Genomic DNA, 16,846 nt, shown 5'->3' on the forward strand with positions numbered 1-16,846 from the left:
TAAACTCATGGCCTTCATTGTCTGAATGTACAGATATTAAGGTGAGTTCATTTTCCAGTTTTGCTGCTAGGGTACGTCTGATCAGGTCCCAGGGATTTATCCACCTTTACATGTTTAAGACATGCAGCATCTCCTCCTTTGTAATAAGGACATTTTTCAAGATGTTGCTATTTATTTCCCCAAGTTCTCTAGCTTCCATATCATTCTCCACAGTAAACATTGGATGCAAAATACTCATTTAGTATTTCCCCCATCTCCTGCAGTTCCATACATTGGCGGACTTGCTGATCTTTAAGGGGTCCTATACGCTCCCTAGTTATTCTTTTGTCCTTCATGTATTTGTCAAATCCCTTGGGATTCACCTTAATCCTATTTGCCAAAGCTATCTCATGTCCCCTTTTTGCCCTCCTGATTCCCTCTTCAGTATTCTTCCACTGCCTTTGCACAATTCTAGGGACTCACTCAATCCCTGCTGTCTATACTTGACATATGTATCCGTTTTTCCTCGACCACAACCTCAATTTCATTAGTCATCCAGCATTCCCTACACCTATCAGCCTTGCCCTTTACCCTAACAGGAACATACTGTCTCTGGACTCATCACCTCATTTTTGAAGGCTTCCCACTTTCTAACCGATCCTTTATCTACGAATCTCTGCTCACAATCAACTTTTCAAAGTCCTTACTTAATACTATCAAAACTGGCCTTCCTCCAACTTAGAACTTTAACTTCTAGATCTAGTTGATCCTTTTCCATCATTATTTTAAAACTAATAAAATCATGGTCACTAGACCAGCAGATGATGGAATTTGAATTAAATAAATATCTAGAATTAAGAATCTAATGATGATCACCAACTCATCTGGTTCACTAATGTCCTTTGGGTGAGGAAACTGCCATCCTTACCTATTCGGGTCTACATGTGACTCCAGACCCAATGGTGACTTTTAGCTGCCCACTGAGCTATTAGGGATAGGCAATAAATGCTGCCAGCCAGCAACGCCCTCATCACATGAATGAATAAAGATGCCACAAAGTGCTCCCCCGCTGACAACTCAGTCACTTGCCCTGCCTTATTTCCCAGGAGTAACACAGGTTTTGCTCCTTCTCCAGTTACTATATCCACATGCTGCATCAGAAAATTTTCTTATACACACATTCCTCTCATTCCAAGCCCTTAACACTATGGAAGTCCCAGTCGCTGTCTGGAAAGGTAAAATCTCTGACCATTACCACCCTATTATTCTTATAGATAACTGAGAACTTTTTACAAATTTGCTTCTCAATTTCCTGCTGACTATTGAGGGGTCTACAGTACAATCTCAATAAGGTGATTATCCCTTTTTTTATTTCTCAATTCTACCCAAATAATTTCCCGGGTGTACTCCCAGGAGTCTTCTCCCCAAGTACAGCCATAATATTAACCCTAATCAAAGATGCCACTATTCCTCCTTTGCCTAACTTTCTATCCTTCCTATAGCATCTATCCCCTGGAACATTAAGCTGCCAATCCTGTCAATTCCTGAGCCATGTCTCTGTAATCGCTATGACCATCCCAATCCCATGTTCCCCCGAGTTCATCTGCCTTACTTGTTTGGCATCTTGCATTGCAATAAATACAGCTTAATTTATCAGTCCTACCTCATTCTCTGCTGTTTCTGGCTGCCCTGACTGTTTGACTTGCTCCTTTTCCCAAGTTATCTCTTTTCTCACTATCTCCCTGCACACCCTATTTTTCAAATTCCTGCCTAATTTTCTATATTCACTCCTCAGAATCTCATCCTTTTCTCTTCCTTAGTTCATATGTGTATAGTGACATCTTGCTGGTGCCTCTCCCCTTTGAGAATATTCTGCATCCTCTCCAAGATATCCTTGATGCTGGCACCAGGAAAGCAACACACCATTCTTATGTCTCATTGTCGGCTGCAGGAATGTCTGTCTGAGCCCATGACTAGAGAGACTCCTATCACAATTGATTGCTTGAAACCTGATGTACCCTTCCTTAGAGTAGAGCCAGTCCCAGTACCAGAAACTCAGCTGTTAGTGCTACATTCCCCTGTGAGTCCATCAACCCCAATATTTTCCAAAACACTACATATGTTTGAGATGGGGATAGCCACAGGCTGCCTGCCTACCATCCCCACTACCTTCCCCCCACCTTTCCAGGGGTTACCTCATCAATCGTACTGTTTTTGTATCTTACTGTATCTGTGGATTTTCTCCCTTCCTGAAACTGTCATCCATCACAACCCCAGCTCCTGTAAATTCCTCATTGCCTCTAACTGTTGTTTCAACTGATCCACACAATCTGATAGGATTTGCAACCAAACACACTTTCTGCAGACATAATCAGTAGGAAAGTTGAAATTCTCTGAAATCTCTCACATTCAACAGGAAGAGCACATCACTCTACTGAAGGCCACCCTTGCACCTTAACAATCTACAGACCCAGAAAACAGCACAATCTCACCACTCTTAAAAATGCTGCTCTAGGATAACTTAGTACCTATGTTTTGTATTTTTAAAAGTTTAATCAAGAGACAGATCTCAATGAAACATATGATCACAAAACCCCACTCCAATGTAGATTTACAAAAAAAGTTCATTTAAAAAAAACACTTAGCTGTTCCCCTGCTGTGAGTTCCCCACACAGGTTTCTCCAAGGTCAGCTGTGAATTTCACTGTTTTTCTTAGAAGGAACCAAGACTGCACCAATAACTACTACTAAAGCTGCACACTAAACCCAATTTCCTGCACTTGTTCCATATCCTTGAAAGATAACATTCAAGTGCTCATCCAATTTTTGTTTTAAAAAGTTGTAAGGTTTCTGGCCTCCGCTACCCTCCCAGGCAGTCCATTCACCCTCTTCAAGAAGAAGTTTTATTTGATAGGAAACTATTTCTCAAAGTGTGTGACAACTTCAGTCTGGCTCTGTAATGAAACCTCTGGTGCCGATGTTAAATGATCAATATAGTACTAACGGAACCTGCCCGAAGCCCCAGGGTTGAGATCAGCCCCATAACAATCTGGTAGTAACCTGGAACTCACTGAAGAATGCTTAATCACATCAAATCTACTTACCCCTCATCATCAGGAAATTACAATTGAACTCAACCGAGGAACAGATTGAGTAAAACTCCCGAAGCCTATGGTTTGCAACAACTTTTATACTGTCGTTCCTAACCCTGTTCAGGACCCTAATTTACAGGGTGTGTGTGTCTCTCACGCTCGCGCTCTCTCTCTCTCACTCACCTCCAGTGGGCGGGGCTTAGATTCTACGTGATTAGTGCCATCCTGCCGAATGAGGCGTGTCCGGTTATATCACGCCCCTTCCCGGAAGTGCTTTGTGACGGAAGGTTTGGGTTAACAACTTGTTCTTGAACAAATGCGGCAGGTCAAACTTCAACCCATAATCTTTGGCCCACAAGACCTCAGTAAAGCCCTCCAACAGTGCAGTATCCTAGCGAGTTTTGAGAAGATTTGTAGCTCAGGTTGAGGTTCTGGATGTGAGCAAACTCACATCCAGTGCAGCGTCCCTTAGAGATAGCAGAAACTGAGATAACAAGGTGTGGAGCTGGATGACGACAGCAGACTAAGCAGCAAAGCTGAGTTTTTGGGCCTGGACTTTTCTAGGTCTAGAGAAGGGTGTAAGCCCGCAACGTCAGCTTTCCTGCTCCTCTGATGCTGTTTGGCCTGCTGTGTTCATCCAGCTTCACACTTTGTTATCTTGGATTCTCCAGCATCTGCAGTTCCCATTATCTCAAGACAGCTTGCAGTTGTAAAGCAATGCTGGGTGGACAGTCAACATAAATTTCTATTATCTGCCTAAAAGTTGAATAACGAGTACAATTTAAAGGGAATGAAATAATTGCTTTAAGTATATTACTTTCCCCCTACGTACAGCACATGGGTTACAGCCTTTTAAGAAGGCAACTCACCACACTTTCTCAAGGACAACTAGAGATGGCAACAATGCCAACCAGTGATACACACATCCCACATGCAAATAAAACAAGAAATTTACAATTAACAATAAGGTCATATCACTAATCTAATACAAACTTTGCCATGAAATAGCAATGAAGCTGATGAAAAGATGGAATCAAGAGTACTGAAGAAAAGGCAATTTACCTCTTTGTTGCAACAGCACCATTATTGCAAATACCAGCACTGCCAATTTTATTTTGCAGTTGACTCATATTCTGGCTGAAAACAGAGTTCTGTGAAGACGTTATCTGTTCATTAACAACACATGAGCTGCATGAACTTAATAAAGCTTCCCGCTCATTTTGCAATCCAGGTTCTTGTTCACTATGGTGAGAAGGATTTCCACAACAAAAATTCCCCATTTTATATTTTTGTCAAGAGCTAATCCATGTTTAAAAGCCTGTGTAATGTTGGATATAGCTACCAAGTGACCTTTTTAGGCCTTCACCAGTATTTCCAAATTTGTTTAAATGCAACCGTATAGAAGTGCAGAACCAAAGTTTGCTTGAACTAAGTGTTGATTCCTTGGTATAAATGTTGCAGGTATACACCAACCTCATCAACGCATTTATTTTCACAGACCTACAAGAGAAAAGTATTGAGTTAATAAGCCAGAATTGGCATACTGTAAATTCTCTTCCTATTTTTTTACTGGAATTAAATGTACAATTAGAAAACACTCAGATGTTAAGTTTGAGTACATATGTAGAACATAGAACATAGAACATAGAACAGTACAGCACAGAACAGGCCCTTCAGCCCACAATGTTGTGCCGACCATTGATCCTCATGTATGCACCCTCAAATTTCTGTGACCAAATACATGTCCAGCAGTCTCTTAAATGACCCCAATGACCTTGCTTCCACAACTGCTGCTGGCAACGCATTCCATGCTCTCACAACTCTCTGCGTAAAGAACCTGCCTCTGACATCCCCTCTATACTTTTCACCAACCAGCTTAAAACTATGACCCCTCGTGCTAGCCATTTCTGCCCTGGGAAATAGTCTCTGGCTATCAACTCTATCTATGCCTCTCATTATCTTGTATACCTCAATTAGGTCCCCTCTCCTCCTCCTTTTCTCCAATGAAAAGAGACCGAGCTCAGTCAACCTCTCTTCATAAGATAAGCCCTCCAGTCCAGGCAGCATCCTGGTAAACCTCCTCTGAACCCTCTCCAAAGCATCCACATCTTTCCTATAATAGGGCGCCGAGAACTGGACGCAGTATTCCAAGTATGTGCAGAAAACATACAAACTACTCAAACTACCAATGTAAATATTAACTATTTCAATATGAGATTGGTGATTCAGAGCTGTAGCTCCAACTTTGGTTGGGTTATGCACTGGTTGCTTTTATGCTAAGTAGCGATCATGCTTGATAGTGACTTTTACATTGTATTCTTGAACAGTGTATTGCACATTCAGAATCAGGTCATATTTTATCAAAAATATTTTTATTCCACTGAAACTAAAACGCTGCGCATTGTCAGGACTTTACATAACTGTTGCAACCAGCTTCTTTGAACTAAAATCAGCACTCTTCATTAAAGTTTCAAGTTTGACTTGATGTTTTTATTTTAAAAGGCCAATATAGAAACATCGAAGATAGGAACTGGAGGAGGCTATTCAGCCCTTCAAGCCTGCTCTGCCATTCAATACGATCATGGCTGATCATCCAACTCAATAGACTACTCCTGCGTTCTCCCCAGAATCTTTGGAATTCATTACTACGGGAAGTAGTTGATGCCAAAACATTGGATGTATGCAAGAGGCAGCTAGATATAGACTTGGGGCAAATGGGATCAAAGATGCATCACTGTTTGGATGAAGAAATGTCTCCTCAGCTCAATCCTTAATGGTTTCCCGTCAATCCTCAGACTGTGACCTCTTATGTGGGACTTTGTCAAAAGCTTTCTGAAAGTCCAAATAAACCACATCATTCTGGACACACCCCCATCTGGAACATCCTCCCGACATCTACTCTGTCCAGTCCTGTTAGAATTTTATAAGTCTCTATGATTTCCCCCTCATTCATCTGAACTCCAGCGAAAGCAATCCTAAACTAGGCAATTTCTCCTCACATGTCAGTCCCACCATCTCCGGAATCAGTCTGGTAAACCTTCGCTGCACTCCTGCGAAAGAGAACCACCTCCTCAGAAAAGGAGATCAAAACTGCACCCAACACTCTAGTTGTAGCCCCACCAAGGTCCTGTATAACTTCAACAACACATTCCTGCCCCTGTACTCAATACCTCTCACAATGAAGGCCAACAAACCATTTGCCTTCTTTACCGCCTGCTGTACATACATGCTTACCTTCAGCAACTGGTGCACAAGGACATCCAGGTCCTGCTGCACACTCCCGTCTCCCAATTTACTGCCATTCAGGTAGTAATCTGTCATCTTGTTTTTGCTTCCAAAGTGAATAGCCTTACATTTATCCAAATTATACTGTGTCTACCATTGATTTGCTCACTGACCCAATCTGTCCAGATCATGCTGAATGATCTCTTCATCCTCATCACAGCTCACCCTCCCATCCCACTTGGTATCATCCACAAAACTGGAGATGTTACATTTTATTCCCTCATCCAAATCATTAATATATATTGTGAATTGCTGGGGTCATAGAATCATAGAATCCCTACAGTATGGAAACAGACCATTCGGCCCAACAAGTCCACACCGCCCCTCCAAAGAGCATCTCACCCAGACCCATTCCCCTACCCCTATATTTCCCATGTCTAACCCATCTAACCTAAACATCCCTGAACACTATGGGCAATTTACCTACCCTGTACAGATTTGGACTGTGGAAGGAAACCGGAGCAATCAGAGGAAACCCATGCAGACACGGGGAGAATGTGCAAACTCCACACAGACAGTCGCATGAGGTCCCAGCACCTGTCCCTGTAGCACCCCGGTATTTACTGCCTGATGATCTGAAAAGGACACATTCATTCCGACTCTTTGTTTTCTCTCTGCCAACCAGGTTCATATCCATCTCAATACACTTTCCCCAATCCCATATGCTTTAATCTTGCACAATAATCTCTTGTGTGGGACTTTGTCAAATACTTTCTGAAAGTCAAAATAAACCATATTGACTGGTTCCCACTTGGGAACTCTCCTAGCTACATCTTCATAGAATTCCAATAGATTAGATTCCCTACTGTGTGGAAACAGGCCCATCAGCCCAACAAGTCCACACCGCCCTCTGGAGCATCCCACCCAGACCCACACACCCCTGAACACTGCAGGCAATTTAGCATGGCCAATCCACCTTGACTGCACATCTTTGGACTGTGGGAGGAAACCAGAGCACCCGGAGGAAACCCTCGCAGACACGGGGAGAATGTGTAAACTCCACACAGACAGTCACCCGAGGCTGGAATCGAACTCGGGTCCCTGGTGCTGTGAGGCTGCAGTGCTAACCACTGAGCCAGCGTGCTATCCTCAATAGATTTGTCAAGAATGATTTGCCCTTCATAAATCCATGTTGACTCAATCAGATCCTGCCACTGCATTATAAATGCTCCGCTATAAAGGCCTTGATAAGAGATTTGAGAATTTTCCCCAATACTGATGTTAGGCTTACTGATCGATAATTAATTCTGTTTTCTCTCTACCTCCCTTTTTGAATACTGGAGTGACATTACCTACCCTCCAATCTGCAGGGGCTGTTCTAGAGTCTATAGAATCCTGGAAGATGACTACCAATGCATCCACTATTTCTAGAGCTACTTCCTTAAGTAATCTGTTATGTAGATAATCAGGCCCTAGCAATTTATCCTCCTTCAATCCCATCAATTTTCCCAGCACCATTTCCCTACTCATATTGATCTCTCTCATTTCTTCCCTCTCACAAAATCTTGCATTCTCCAACATTTCTGGTATCTGGTTTGTGTCCTCTTTTGTGAAGACAGAACCAAAGTATGTATTCATTTGCTCAGCTATTTCTTTGTCCCATACTATACATTCCCCTGTTTCTGTATGTAGAGGACTTACATTTGTCTTCACATACCTATAGAAACGCTTAGCGTCCGTCTTTATGTTCCCTGCAAGCTTACATTTGTACTGTATTTTCCCCTTCTTAATCAATCCTTTGGTCCTTCTTTGCTGAATTCTAAACTGCTCCGAAACCTCAGACATTTTTCTTGGCCAATCTGTATGCTGCTTCCCTGCATTGGATATTATCTTTAATTTCTGGTGTAAGCCATGGATTTGCCCTCTTACCCCATTTCGCTTTTGTGCCAGACAGGAATAAATAGTTGTTGCAGTTGCCCCATGTATGCCTTGAATGTTTGCCATTGCCTATCCACTGTCATCCCTTTAAGTAACTTTCCCCAATCTATTTAAGCCAACTTATGCCTTGTTCTTCATTGTTTCCTTTATTAAGATTCAGCACCCCAGTCTCTGAATCAACTATCTCACTTTGCACCTTGATAATAAATTGTATTATGTTAGGTCACTCATCCCTAAGGGGTCTCATACAGCTAGATTGGCAATGATTCCCTTCTCATTACACAGTACTTAGTCTAAGATGGCCTGCTCACTAGTTAGTTCCTCCACATATTGCCAAGTAAACATTCCATATACAGTCCAAGAATTCCTCCTCTGTGGTGCTGTGGCTAATTTGATTTGTCCAATCTAGGTGTAAACTAAAATCATCCATAATCATCAATATTCCCTTATCACATACATTTCTAACTCTCTGCTTAATGCCATTCCCAATGTCACCACTGCAATTTGGGGGTCTATATATGACAGCCACTAATGTTTATTGCCCTTTGGTATTTCTCAACTCTACCCATATGGACTCCACATTGTCAGAGCTAATATCCTTTCTCACTATTGGGGTCCGATTTCTTAGCTTTCTTCCGAGCTCCCTGTATTCTGCGTTTAGGGCCTCATCCCTTCTTTTTTACCTATGTCGTTTGTACCGGTGTGTACCATAGCTACTGGTTGTTCACCCTCCTCCTGAATGTCCCATACCTGCTGAAACATCCTTGGCCTTAGCACCAGCAGGGCAACACACCATCCTGGAGTCCACTTTATGCCCACAGAAATGCCTGTCTACTCCCTTTACAATTGAGTCCCCTGTAACCATTGCCATGGCACACTTTTTATCCCTCCCCTCTGTAACAAAACCATGGTGGAACGAGTTTGGCTGCTGCTGCTTTCCCTGAGAGGTCAACTGCCTCAACAGTATCCAAAGTGGTATATCTGTTTTGCAAGGGAATGGCCACAGGAGATTCCTGTATTACCGCCTACCTTGCTCGTCTGGTGGTCACCCAGTTCCCTCCTGTCTGCAGAGTCTGAGCCAGCGGTGTGACCACATCCCTGCCTGACGGATGCTCCATGTTGTCCCCAGCTGCTGCTCCAGTTCTGAAACTCAATCTGCCAGGAGCTGTGATAATAACGTGTGAAGCTGGATGAACACAGCAGGCCAAGCAGCATCTCAGGAGCACAAAAGCTGACGTTTTGGGCCTAGACCCTTCATCAGAGAGGGGGATGGGGTGAGAGTTCTGGAATAAATAGGGAGAGAGGGGGAGGCGGACCGAAGATGGAGAGAAAAGAAGATAGGTGGGGAGGTAGGGAGGGGACAGGTCAAGGAGGTGGGATGAGGTTAGTAGGTAGGAAATGGAGGTGCGTCTTGGGGTGGGAGGAAGGGAAGGGTGAGAGGAAGAACAGGTTAGGGAGGCAGAGACAGGCTGGGCTGGTTTTGGGATGCAGTCGGGTGAGGGGATGAGCTGGGCTGGTTGTGTGATGCAGTGGGGTGAGGGGACGAACTGGGCTGGTTTTGGGATGCGGTGGGGGAAGGGGAGATTTTGAAGCTGGTGAAGTCCACATTGATACCATTGGGCTGCAGGGTTCCCAAGCGGAATATGAGTTTCTGTTCCTGCAACCTTCGGGTGGCATCATTGTGGCACTGCAGGAGGCCCATGATGGACATGTCATCTAAAGAATGGGAGGGGGAGTTGAAATGGTTCGCGACTGGGAGGTGCAGTTGTTTATTGTGAACCGAGCGGAGGTGTTCTGCAAAGCGGTCCCGAAGCCTCCGCTTGGTTTCCCCAATGTAGAGGAAGCCACGCCGGGTACAATGGATACAGTATACCACATTGGCAGATGTGCGGGTGAACCTCTGCTTAATATGGAAAGTCATCTTGGGGCCTGGGACCCCACCACACCCGGCACCTTCCCCTGCACCCCCATCCCAGGCCCCAAGATGACTTTCCATATTAAGCAGAAGTTCACCTGCACATCTGCCAATGTGGTAGTGGTGCCAATGTGGTATACTGTATCCATTGTACCCGGTGTGGCTTCCTCTACATTGGGGAAACCAAGCGGAGGCTTGGGGACCACTTTGTAGAACACCTCTGCTCGGTTCGCAACAAACAACTACACCTCCCAGTCGCGAACCATTTTAACCCCCCCCTTCCCATTCTTTAGATGACATGTCCATCATGGGCCTCCTGCTGTGCCACAATGATGCCACCTGAAGGTTGCAGGAACAACAAGTCATATTCCGCTTGGGAACCCCGCAGCCCCATGGTATCAATGTGGACTTCACCAGCTTCAAAATCTCCCCTTCCCTCACCGCATCCCAAAACCAGCCCAGTTCTTCCCCTCCTCCCACTGCATCACTTAACCACCCCAGCTCTTCCCCTCCCCCCACTGCATCCCAAAACCAGCCCAGCCTGTCTCTGCCTCCCTAACCTGTTCTTCCTCTCACCCATCCCTTCCTCCCACCCCAAGCCGCACCTCCATTTCCTACCTACTAACCTCATCCCGCCTCCTTGACCTGTCTGTCTTCCCTGGACTGACCTATCCCCTTCCTACCTCCCCAACTATACTCTCCTCTCCACCTATCTTCTTTTCTCTCCATCTTCGGTCCGCCTCCCCCTCTCTCCCTATTTATTCCAGAACTCTCACCCCATCCCCTCTCTGATGAAGGGTCTAGGCCTGAAACGTCAGCTTTTGTGCTCCTGAGATGCTGCTTGGCCTGCTGTGTTCATCCAGCTTCACACTTTATTATCTTGGATTCTCCAGCATCTGCAGTTCCCATTATCTCTGCCAGGAGCTGTAGCTGGAGACACACGGCACACATACTGACCCGGGGGACTGGAACTGTTCCAGGTCTGCCACAAGGAGCAAGAGGCACAAACCAAGATTTTGAGCTCTCCTGCTCAGCAGTTTGCAGAAGTTCTGATACCCGCCAATATGTTATATTATCCTTCTGCTCTAACGGCTAGTTTATTTATCAAATGTCAAAGAATGTCTTCCAACTGCATAGACATTAAAAATATAATCCACCCAAACAAGCGACGATTTAGTGAAAACCAAAAAAAACCTGCGGATGCTGTAAATCAGAATCAAACACAGAAATTGCTGGAACGGTACAGCAATATGGCAGCATGTTTTTTTAGAAATCAGAGGCAACGTTTCGGGTCGAGTGATCGTTCCTCAGAAAATCGCTTTTCCATCCATCTCAAAGTCTTTTATCAATTGAATGTATTTTTGTTCAGGAGTATAAAGTAACTCCCTAAATGGCTGCCATTGTAGCTGATTATCCGTTTTACCTTTGGACAAATCATATTGGTAAAGGTAGACGAGGATGACTTTGAAACAGTCTCTTTAAATATGATTTGGAACTAACCCGAGAATGGCTTTTACACCTACTTATGGTTTTTCAGCAATTTCTGATTTGTGGTTGAAAAGACTTAATGAAGGCTCGCCATGATTCTGAGACAGGTGTCAGCTCAGCATTGTTTACTTACTCGCCGGAAGGAAGAAATGCCAGAAGACATTTGTCACGGATATACTGTATATACCGTGAGCCGGAACACGTTTACACACCCAAAATTCAAATTAAGAATTCAATTTGCTGCCGGCCTTTCGGCTGAAATTTGAGTGGTAGCGGACAGAGAGCAGGCAAATTCCCGACACGGACCTACAGTCAGCCTTGGCCAAGCCTGTTCATGTATCCGAAGGGTCTTCAACAGATTCATTCGCTTTTCTGTGATCTTTTGGTAAGAGTTTTGGTAACCGATATCCTCTGGGGATTTGTATACTTCCAGAAAACTTGCGAGCTGACAAAGTCTGAACTAAACGGAGTACGAGATCGCGCAGGATTGTGAGCAAAACTACCGCATTCCGCAGCAGCCCCGCCTCACAGTGTACATTTGTATTCCACTTTTTTAATGTATTTAGCAGACAGTTTATGTCTGGAAACTCCTGGATTAAATGAAACACTCGCCCACGATCCGCGCTGGCGGCCAATTAAATTTGGCCCTTTCAGCAGCAATAACCTCAAACTTCATCAATAAATAATAAAACTCGAGTGTTTCTGTCTAGGTCACTGGTCAGGCGGACGACTCTCATTACCTTAATAAAATTCCGCCGTAATGGCCTGTGTGCGCGCGTTTTCACTGACCATTCGTCCATGAACTATAGGAAGTGATCCCCTTTAAAATATTCTGGTTTCGCTTTCACAATAGTGGTTCCGCAGTGATCACTTTCTACTTAATGTTCTACTAAAATTTTATTTACATAAACAATAGGATCCAATTCCAGTAGTTACAGTATTTCAAAACTTTATTGTAACTCAGAAAAATAATGTATTTAGATGACTTTTCACGTTAACGAGAACCATTGCTTAACAAACAAATTTACAGCCAACATACACAAAACCACACGCCACTGTACAAAACTCTCGTCCCTCTCACGAGAGGACTTAGTTTAAGGTTGAGCATATGATGTCCAAGTCACATGACAACTGTTCCTGCCACACCTGTATGTGTTCTTGCATTTTTCCGGTGAAGTTTACGAAGAGGTATTGGTTTAAGTTCAGAAGCTGGCATACCTGAGCTTCTGAGAAGCAAGCATTAGCCATGTGACTGAGTAAAAGAAACCACGGGCAAGAAAATAATGACTTGCAGAGGAAAAGCAGAGGTCGAAGAAGGAGTAACTTACTGATATTTTACTGTTTATTAACGCTGGTGTAGCGGTCAGATTTGCCTCCACACACATAAAAATATAGAAGTACACAAAAAACCCTCTCATGTATCTTCTAAAAGAGTGACCTCTAATTTTAAAACTGGGTTCCCTCGTTTTGGACTTGTCCATGAGAGTAAATGTCATTTTTACATCTGTCTCATCAAGACATAACTTTAAAATCTTATAGACTTCAATCAATCAGCTGTTCTAAAGTCCAGTGAAAACAAGCCCAGCCAATTCAATCTTTCCTTACAAGTCAACTTCTTAAGCAATGGTAACTCAAAGCATAAATGCATTGCTGATACCCTATTCATAGCCAGTAATAATCCTGTTATTAGTACTCACTTTGAAACTGAACCCAGAATCTTCTGCACAGGGTAAAGTCAGAGTCTGCAATCAACTGTGCTCTTAACCAACCTGCCTTTCTCTCTGGCTTCTTGTTCTTTGATTTTGTATGAAGGTGAGAGTTGTAAACTAGGAGTCAGAGGTATATATGCTTGTACTTCAATTGCCAAAACAGCCAGCACAGAACAAACTGAACAAAACTGAAACACTACATAAAGGAAAGAAAAAAGAACTGAATCTGGCCTCTGGTATGCATGCCTTGCCTTGTTATCTCAATGCTCCCAGGCTTTTATTATATTCGTCCTTTGCAAATACTTTTCTCATTCCATTTTGAATGGGACAAGTATCTACAAGATGCATTGCAACAACTCACCAAGGTCCTTAGATAACATCTTCCAAACCCACAGCCTCTATTACATAAAAGGACAAAGACAGTAGATATTTGGGAACACCATCATCTGCAAATTTCCTTCTAAGCCATCACCCTCTGCTTCCTACCACTTACCCAATGCTGGATCCAATTATCCAAATCTCCTTGTGTCTCATGAACTCAACTTTCATTTTCAGTCTCCCACGTGGAACCTTAACAAAAGACTTCTGAAGTCCAAGTAGACTATATGGAATGCATTGTCCTCATCTACATGCCTGGTTACCTCATCAAAAAATTTCAATCAGTTTGGTCAAACGCGATTTCCTTTTGACAAAACCATGCTGACTATTCTTGATTAATTCCTGCTTTTCCATGTGAAAATTATGAAGAATTGCTTCCAATAGTTACCCCACTACTGAGGTTAGACTGACTGGCACGTAGTTTCCTGGTTCATTTCTTGATAAGAGTACCACATTCGGTGTACTCCAGTCTTCTGGCATGTCTCCTGTGGAGGAATTGAAAGTTATTTCCAATGCTCTTTCTTGTTGAACTGGACACATACTGCTGGAGGAAACTCACCTGAACACAATCTAGAAATGCTTGCCCCTTAATGCCCCATACACTATCATTATTCTCGTCAATGTTTGGGAACTGAGTCTTCCATAATAACCGCTCGAAAATGTTGGATGGGCAGGACTGGCAATGTGCTTAGGATGATACTTGAATGAGACAATGACAAAGGAAGCATTTCAAAGACTCCCTGAAGGCTTCCCTGAAGAGATGCAACATAGGTGTCAATGCATTGGAGACCCTCATTCAGAAGAAACTGATTTGCACGAAACTCCTGTAGAAAGTGACACCTGTGGCAAGAGGAAGTAAGGAAGAGGAACCTGAGAAAGGGAGACCAATGATCTCAAGACCAAGGACCACTTCCACCTCCTGGTAACGCCTGCCAAATGTATGTCAGGGGATATGGCTCTTGGATTATGGAACAAGCTCCCAGATGAAGTATTGGAGGTGGGTACAATTACATTTGGAAGACATCTGGATGGGTGTATGAATAGGAATGTTTTAGATGGATTTGGGCCAAATGCTGAAAAATGGTACAAGATCAGATTGGGAAGTCTGGCCAGTCCTGACAAGTTGGTCCAAAGGGCCTGTTACCATGAGGTATGATTCTATGACTCTATCAGAACGTGATAGTATTGTAGCCTTTTGATAACGTGTTGTGAAATACACTATATCTCACTTGCAAGACATACAATGCAGGGAGCTCTCGGAAACCATGAAGTGAACACTGTTAATCATACTGGCAATCACAACTTATTTTGTAATTTTCCACAGTCAATGTCCTGTCTATAAGCTAAAGGAGAATTTAAGAAACACATTCCCCTTTGTATGGATATTGTCACTTACAATCATAGATATAATTTTAACCAAATATATTGACAACTGTAAATGTCCTGCATTTATAGTGTATTTTGCAACGCATTATCAAAAAGCTGTAGTACTGTTAAAATCTGGTAGAGCCATAGAGTCATGCAGCATGGAAAGAGACCTTTTGGTCCAACTTGTCTGGATCGACCAGACATGCAAATCTGACCTCATCCCATTTGCCAGCATTTGGCTCAAACCCCTTATAAAACCTTCCTATTCATATACCTATTCAGATGTTTTTTAAGTGTTCTAATTGTACCCGCCTCCAACACTTCCTGTGGCAACTTGGTCCGTACACGCACCACCCCTGTGTGAAAAAGTGACCCCTCAAGTCTTTTTTAAAATCTTTCCTTCTCATCTTAAACCCTCTAGTTAGCCTCTAGTTTTGGATTCTACCACCATGGGAAAAAGACCTTGGTTATTCACCCGACCCCACATGATTTTGTAAACCTCAATAAGGTTCCCCTCTGCAGTTAATTTATACAGCAAATGTGAAGCTATAACCATGTAAATTAACAGAAAACTTTTCCATACAAAATAATTTTATATATGAGACAACAAGGTGTAGAGCTGGATGAACACAGCAGGCCAAGCAGCATCACAGGAGTAGGAAAGCTGATGTTTCAGGTCTAGACCTTTCTAGATGCTGCTTGGCCTGCTGTGTCCATCCAACTTTATACCTTGTTGTCTCAGATTCTCCAGCATCGGCAGTTCCTACTATCTCTGCAACAATTTTATACATTCTATTTTTCAGTACATTGGTCTTCCACTGGTCATATTACCATAGTCATCAGACCTAGCAGTAATTTTATAAATTATGCAGCCTTAGACCATAAGATGCAGAAGTGAATTAGGCCATTAAGCCCACCAGTTCTGCTGTGCCATTCAATAAGATCATGGCTGAACTGATAATCTTCAACTCTGCCTACCTCTGCATTTTCTCCATAACCCTTAATTTCCAAACTGATTAAAATCTGTCTATCTCAGCTTTAAACATACCAGTACAGACCTCCACCATAAATTTTCACAGATTCACAGCCCTGATATATTTATGAATTGAGGATTAAGAGATACCACACAGGGCCCCAGTAGATTCTTGGAAGCAGCTAATTGTATTTTTAAAAATTGTGCAGTTGTCACTTTGATAGCTGCGAGGATAAGGCGGCCTTCAAATAGCAAATCCTGCTCCAATAGAAGGCACACTTCTGTGACAAATACAGCTGGAGCTTGGAATTGTGCAAGAATGAATGAAATCATGCCAGAACATGATCCAAGAAAGACAGCAATGCATATAAGAACATACTGGCAAATATTTACAATTCAACAATAGAAGAAATTAGCTCAGTTCCCTTGTGTAACCAATGAGGTCTTGGAATTTATTTGTAAAATGTGCCCTACTGGTGACCTTTTAAGGTCACTTGCAATTGCTTCTACTTCACACAGCTAACTATTATAAATTTGTAATAACCAATGAAATCGCTAACAAAAACAGAAGTTGCTGGAAAAGCTCAGCAGATCTGACAGCATCTGTGAAGAAAAATCAGAGATAACGTTTTGGGCCTGGTGATTCTCCCTCAATGAATGGTAGCTACGGAATTGTCAGTGTATATGCAGAAGATAGTGTGGGGGAGGGTGTAAGGTCTAAGCAATCGGTGGGGATAGAGCCCAAGAGAGAGAACAGTTAGAAAGAAAAAGGAGGGTATAAC

At 43.0% G+C, this 16,846-nt stretch overlaps 1 protein-coding gene across 7 annotated transcripts in view; it reads right to left on the minus strand.

Annotated features, from left to right (window-relative positions):
• Nucleotides 1-12,459, minus strand: part of LOC125464278 (ubiquitin thioesterase otulin-like) — a 68,996-nt gene extending 56,537 nt beyond the window's left edge. For 4 of the 7 annotated variants that reach the window (XM_048556620.2, XM_048556605.2, XM_048556612.2 and 1 more), the window contains exons 1-2: nt 11,770-12,370; nt 4,133-4,570 (exon numbers count right to left, since the gene is read on the minus strand). In XM_048556620.2, coding sequence (XP_048412577.2) covers nt 4,133-4,350 — 218 coding nt within the window. In that variant the 5' untranslated portion in view covers nt 4,351-4,570; nt 11,770-12,370. The other 3 variants (XM_048556589.2, XM_059653829.1, XM_048556597.2) reach the window with 3 other exon arrangements.
• Between the last annotated feature and the right edge of the window lie 4,387 nt (nt 12,460-16,846).

The sequence above is a fragment of the Stegostoma tigrinum genome, chromosome 2 (assembly GCF_030684315.1).
Source record: "Stegostoma tigrinum isolate sSteTig4 chromosome 2, sSteTig4.hap1, whole genome shotgun sequence".
NCBI classification, from domain to species: Eukaryota; Metazoa; Chordata; class Chondrichthyes; order Orectolobiformes; family Stegostomatidae; genus Stegostoma; species Stegostoma tigrinum.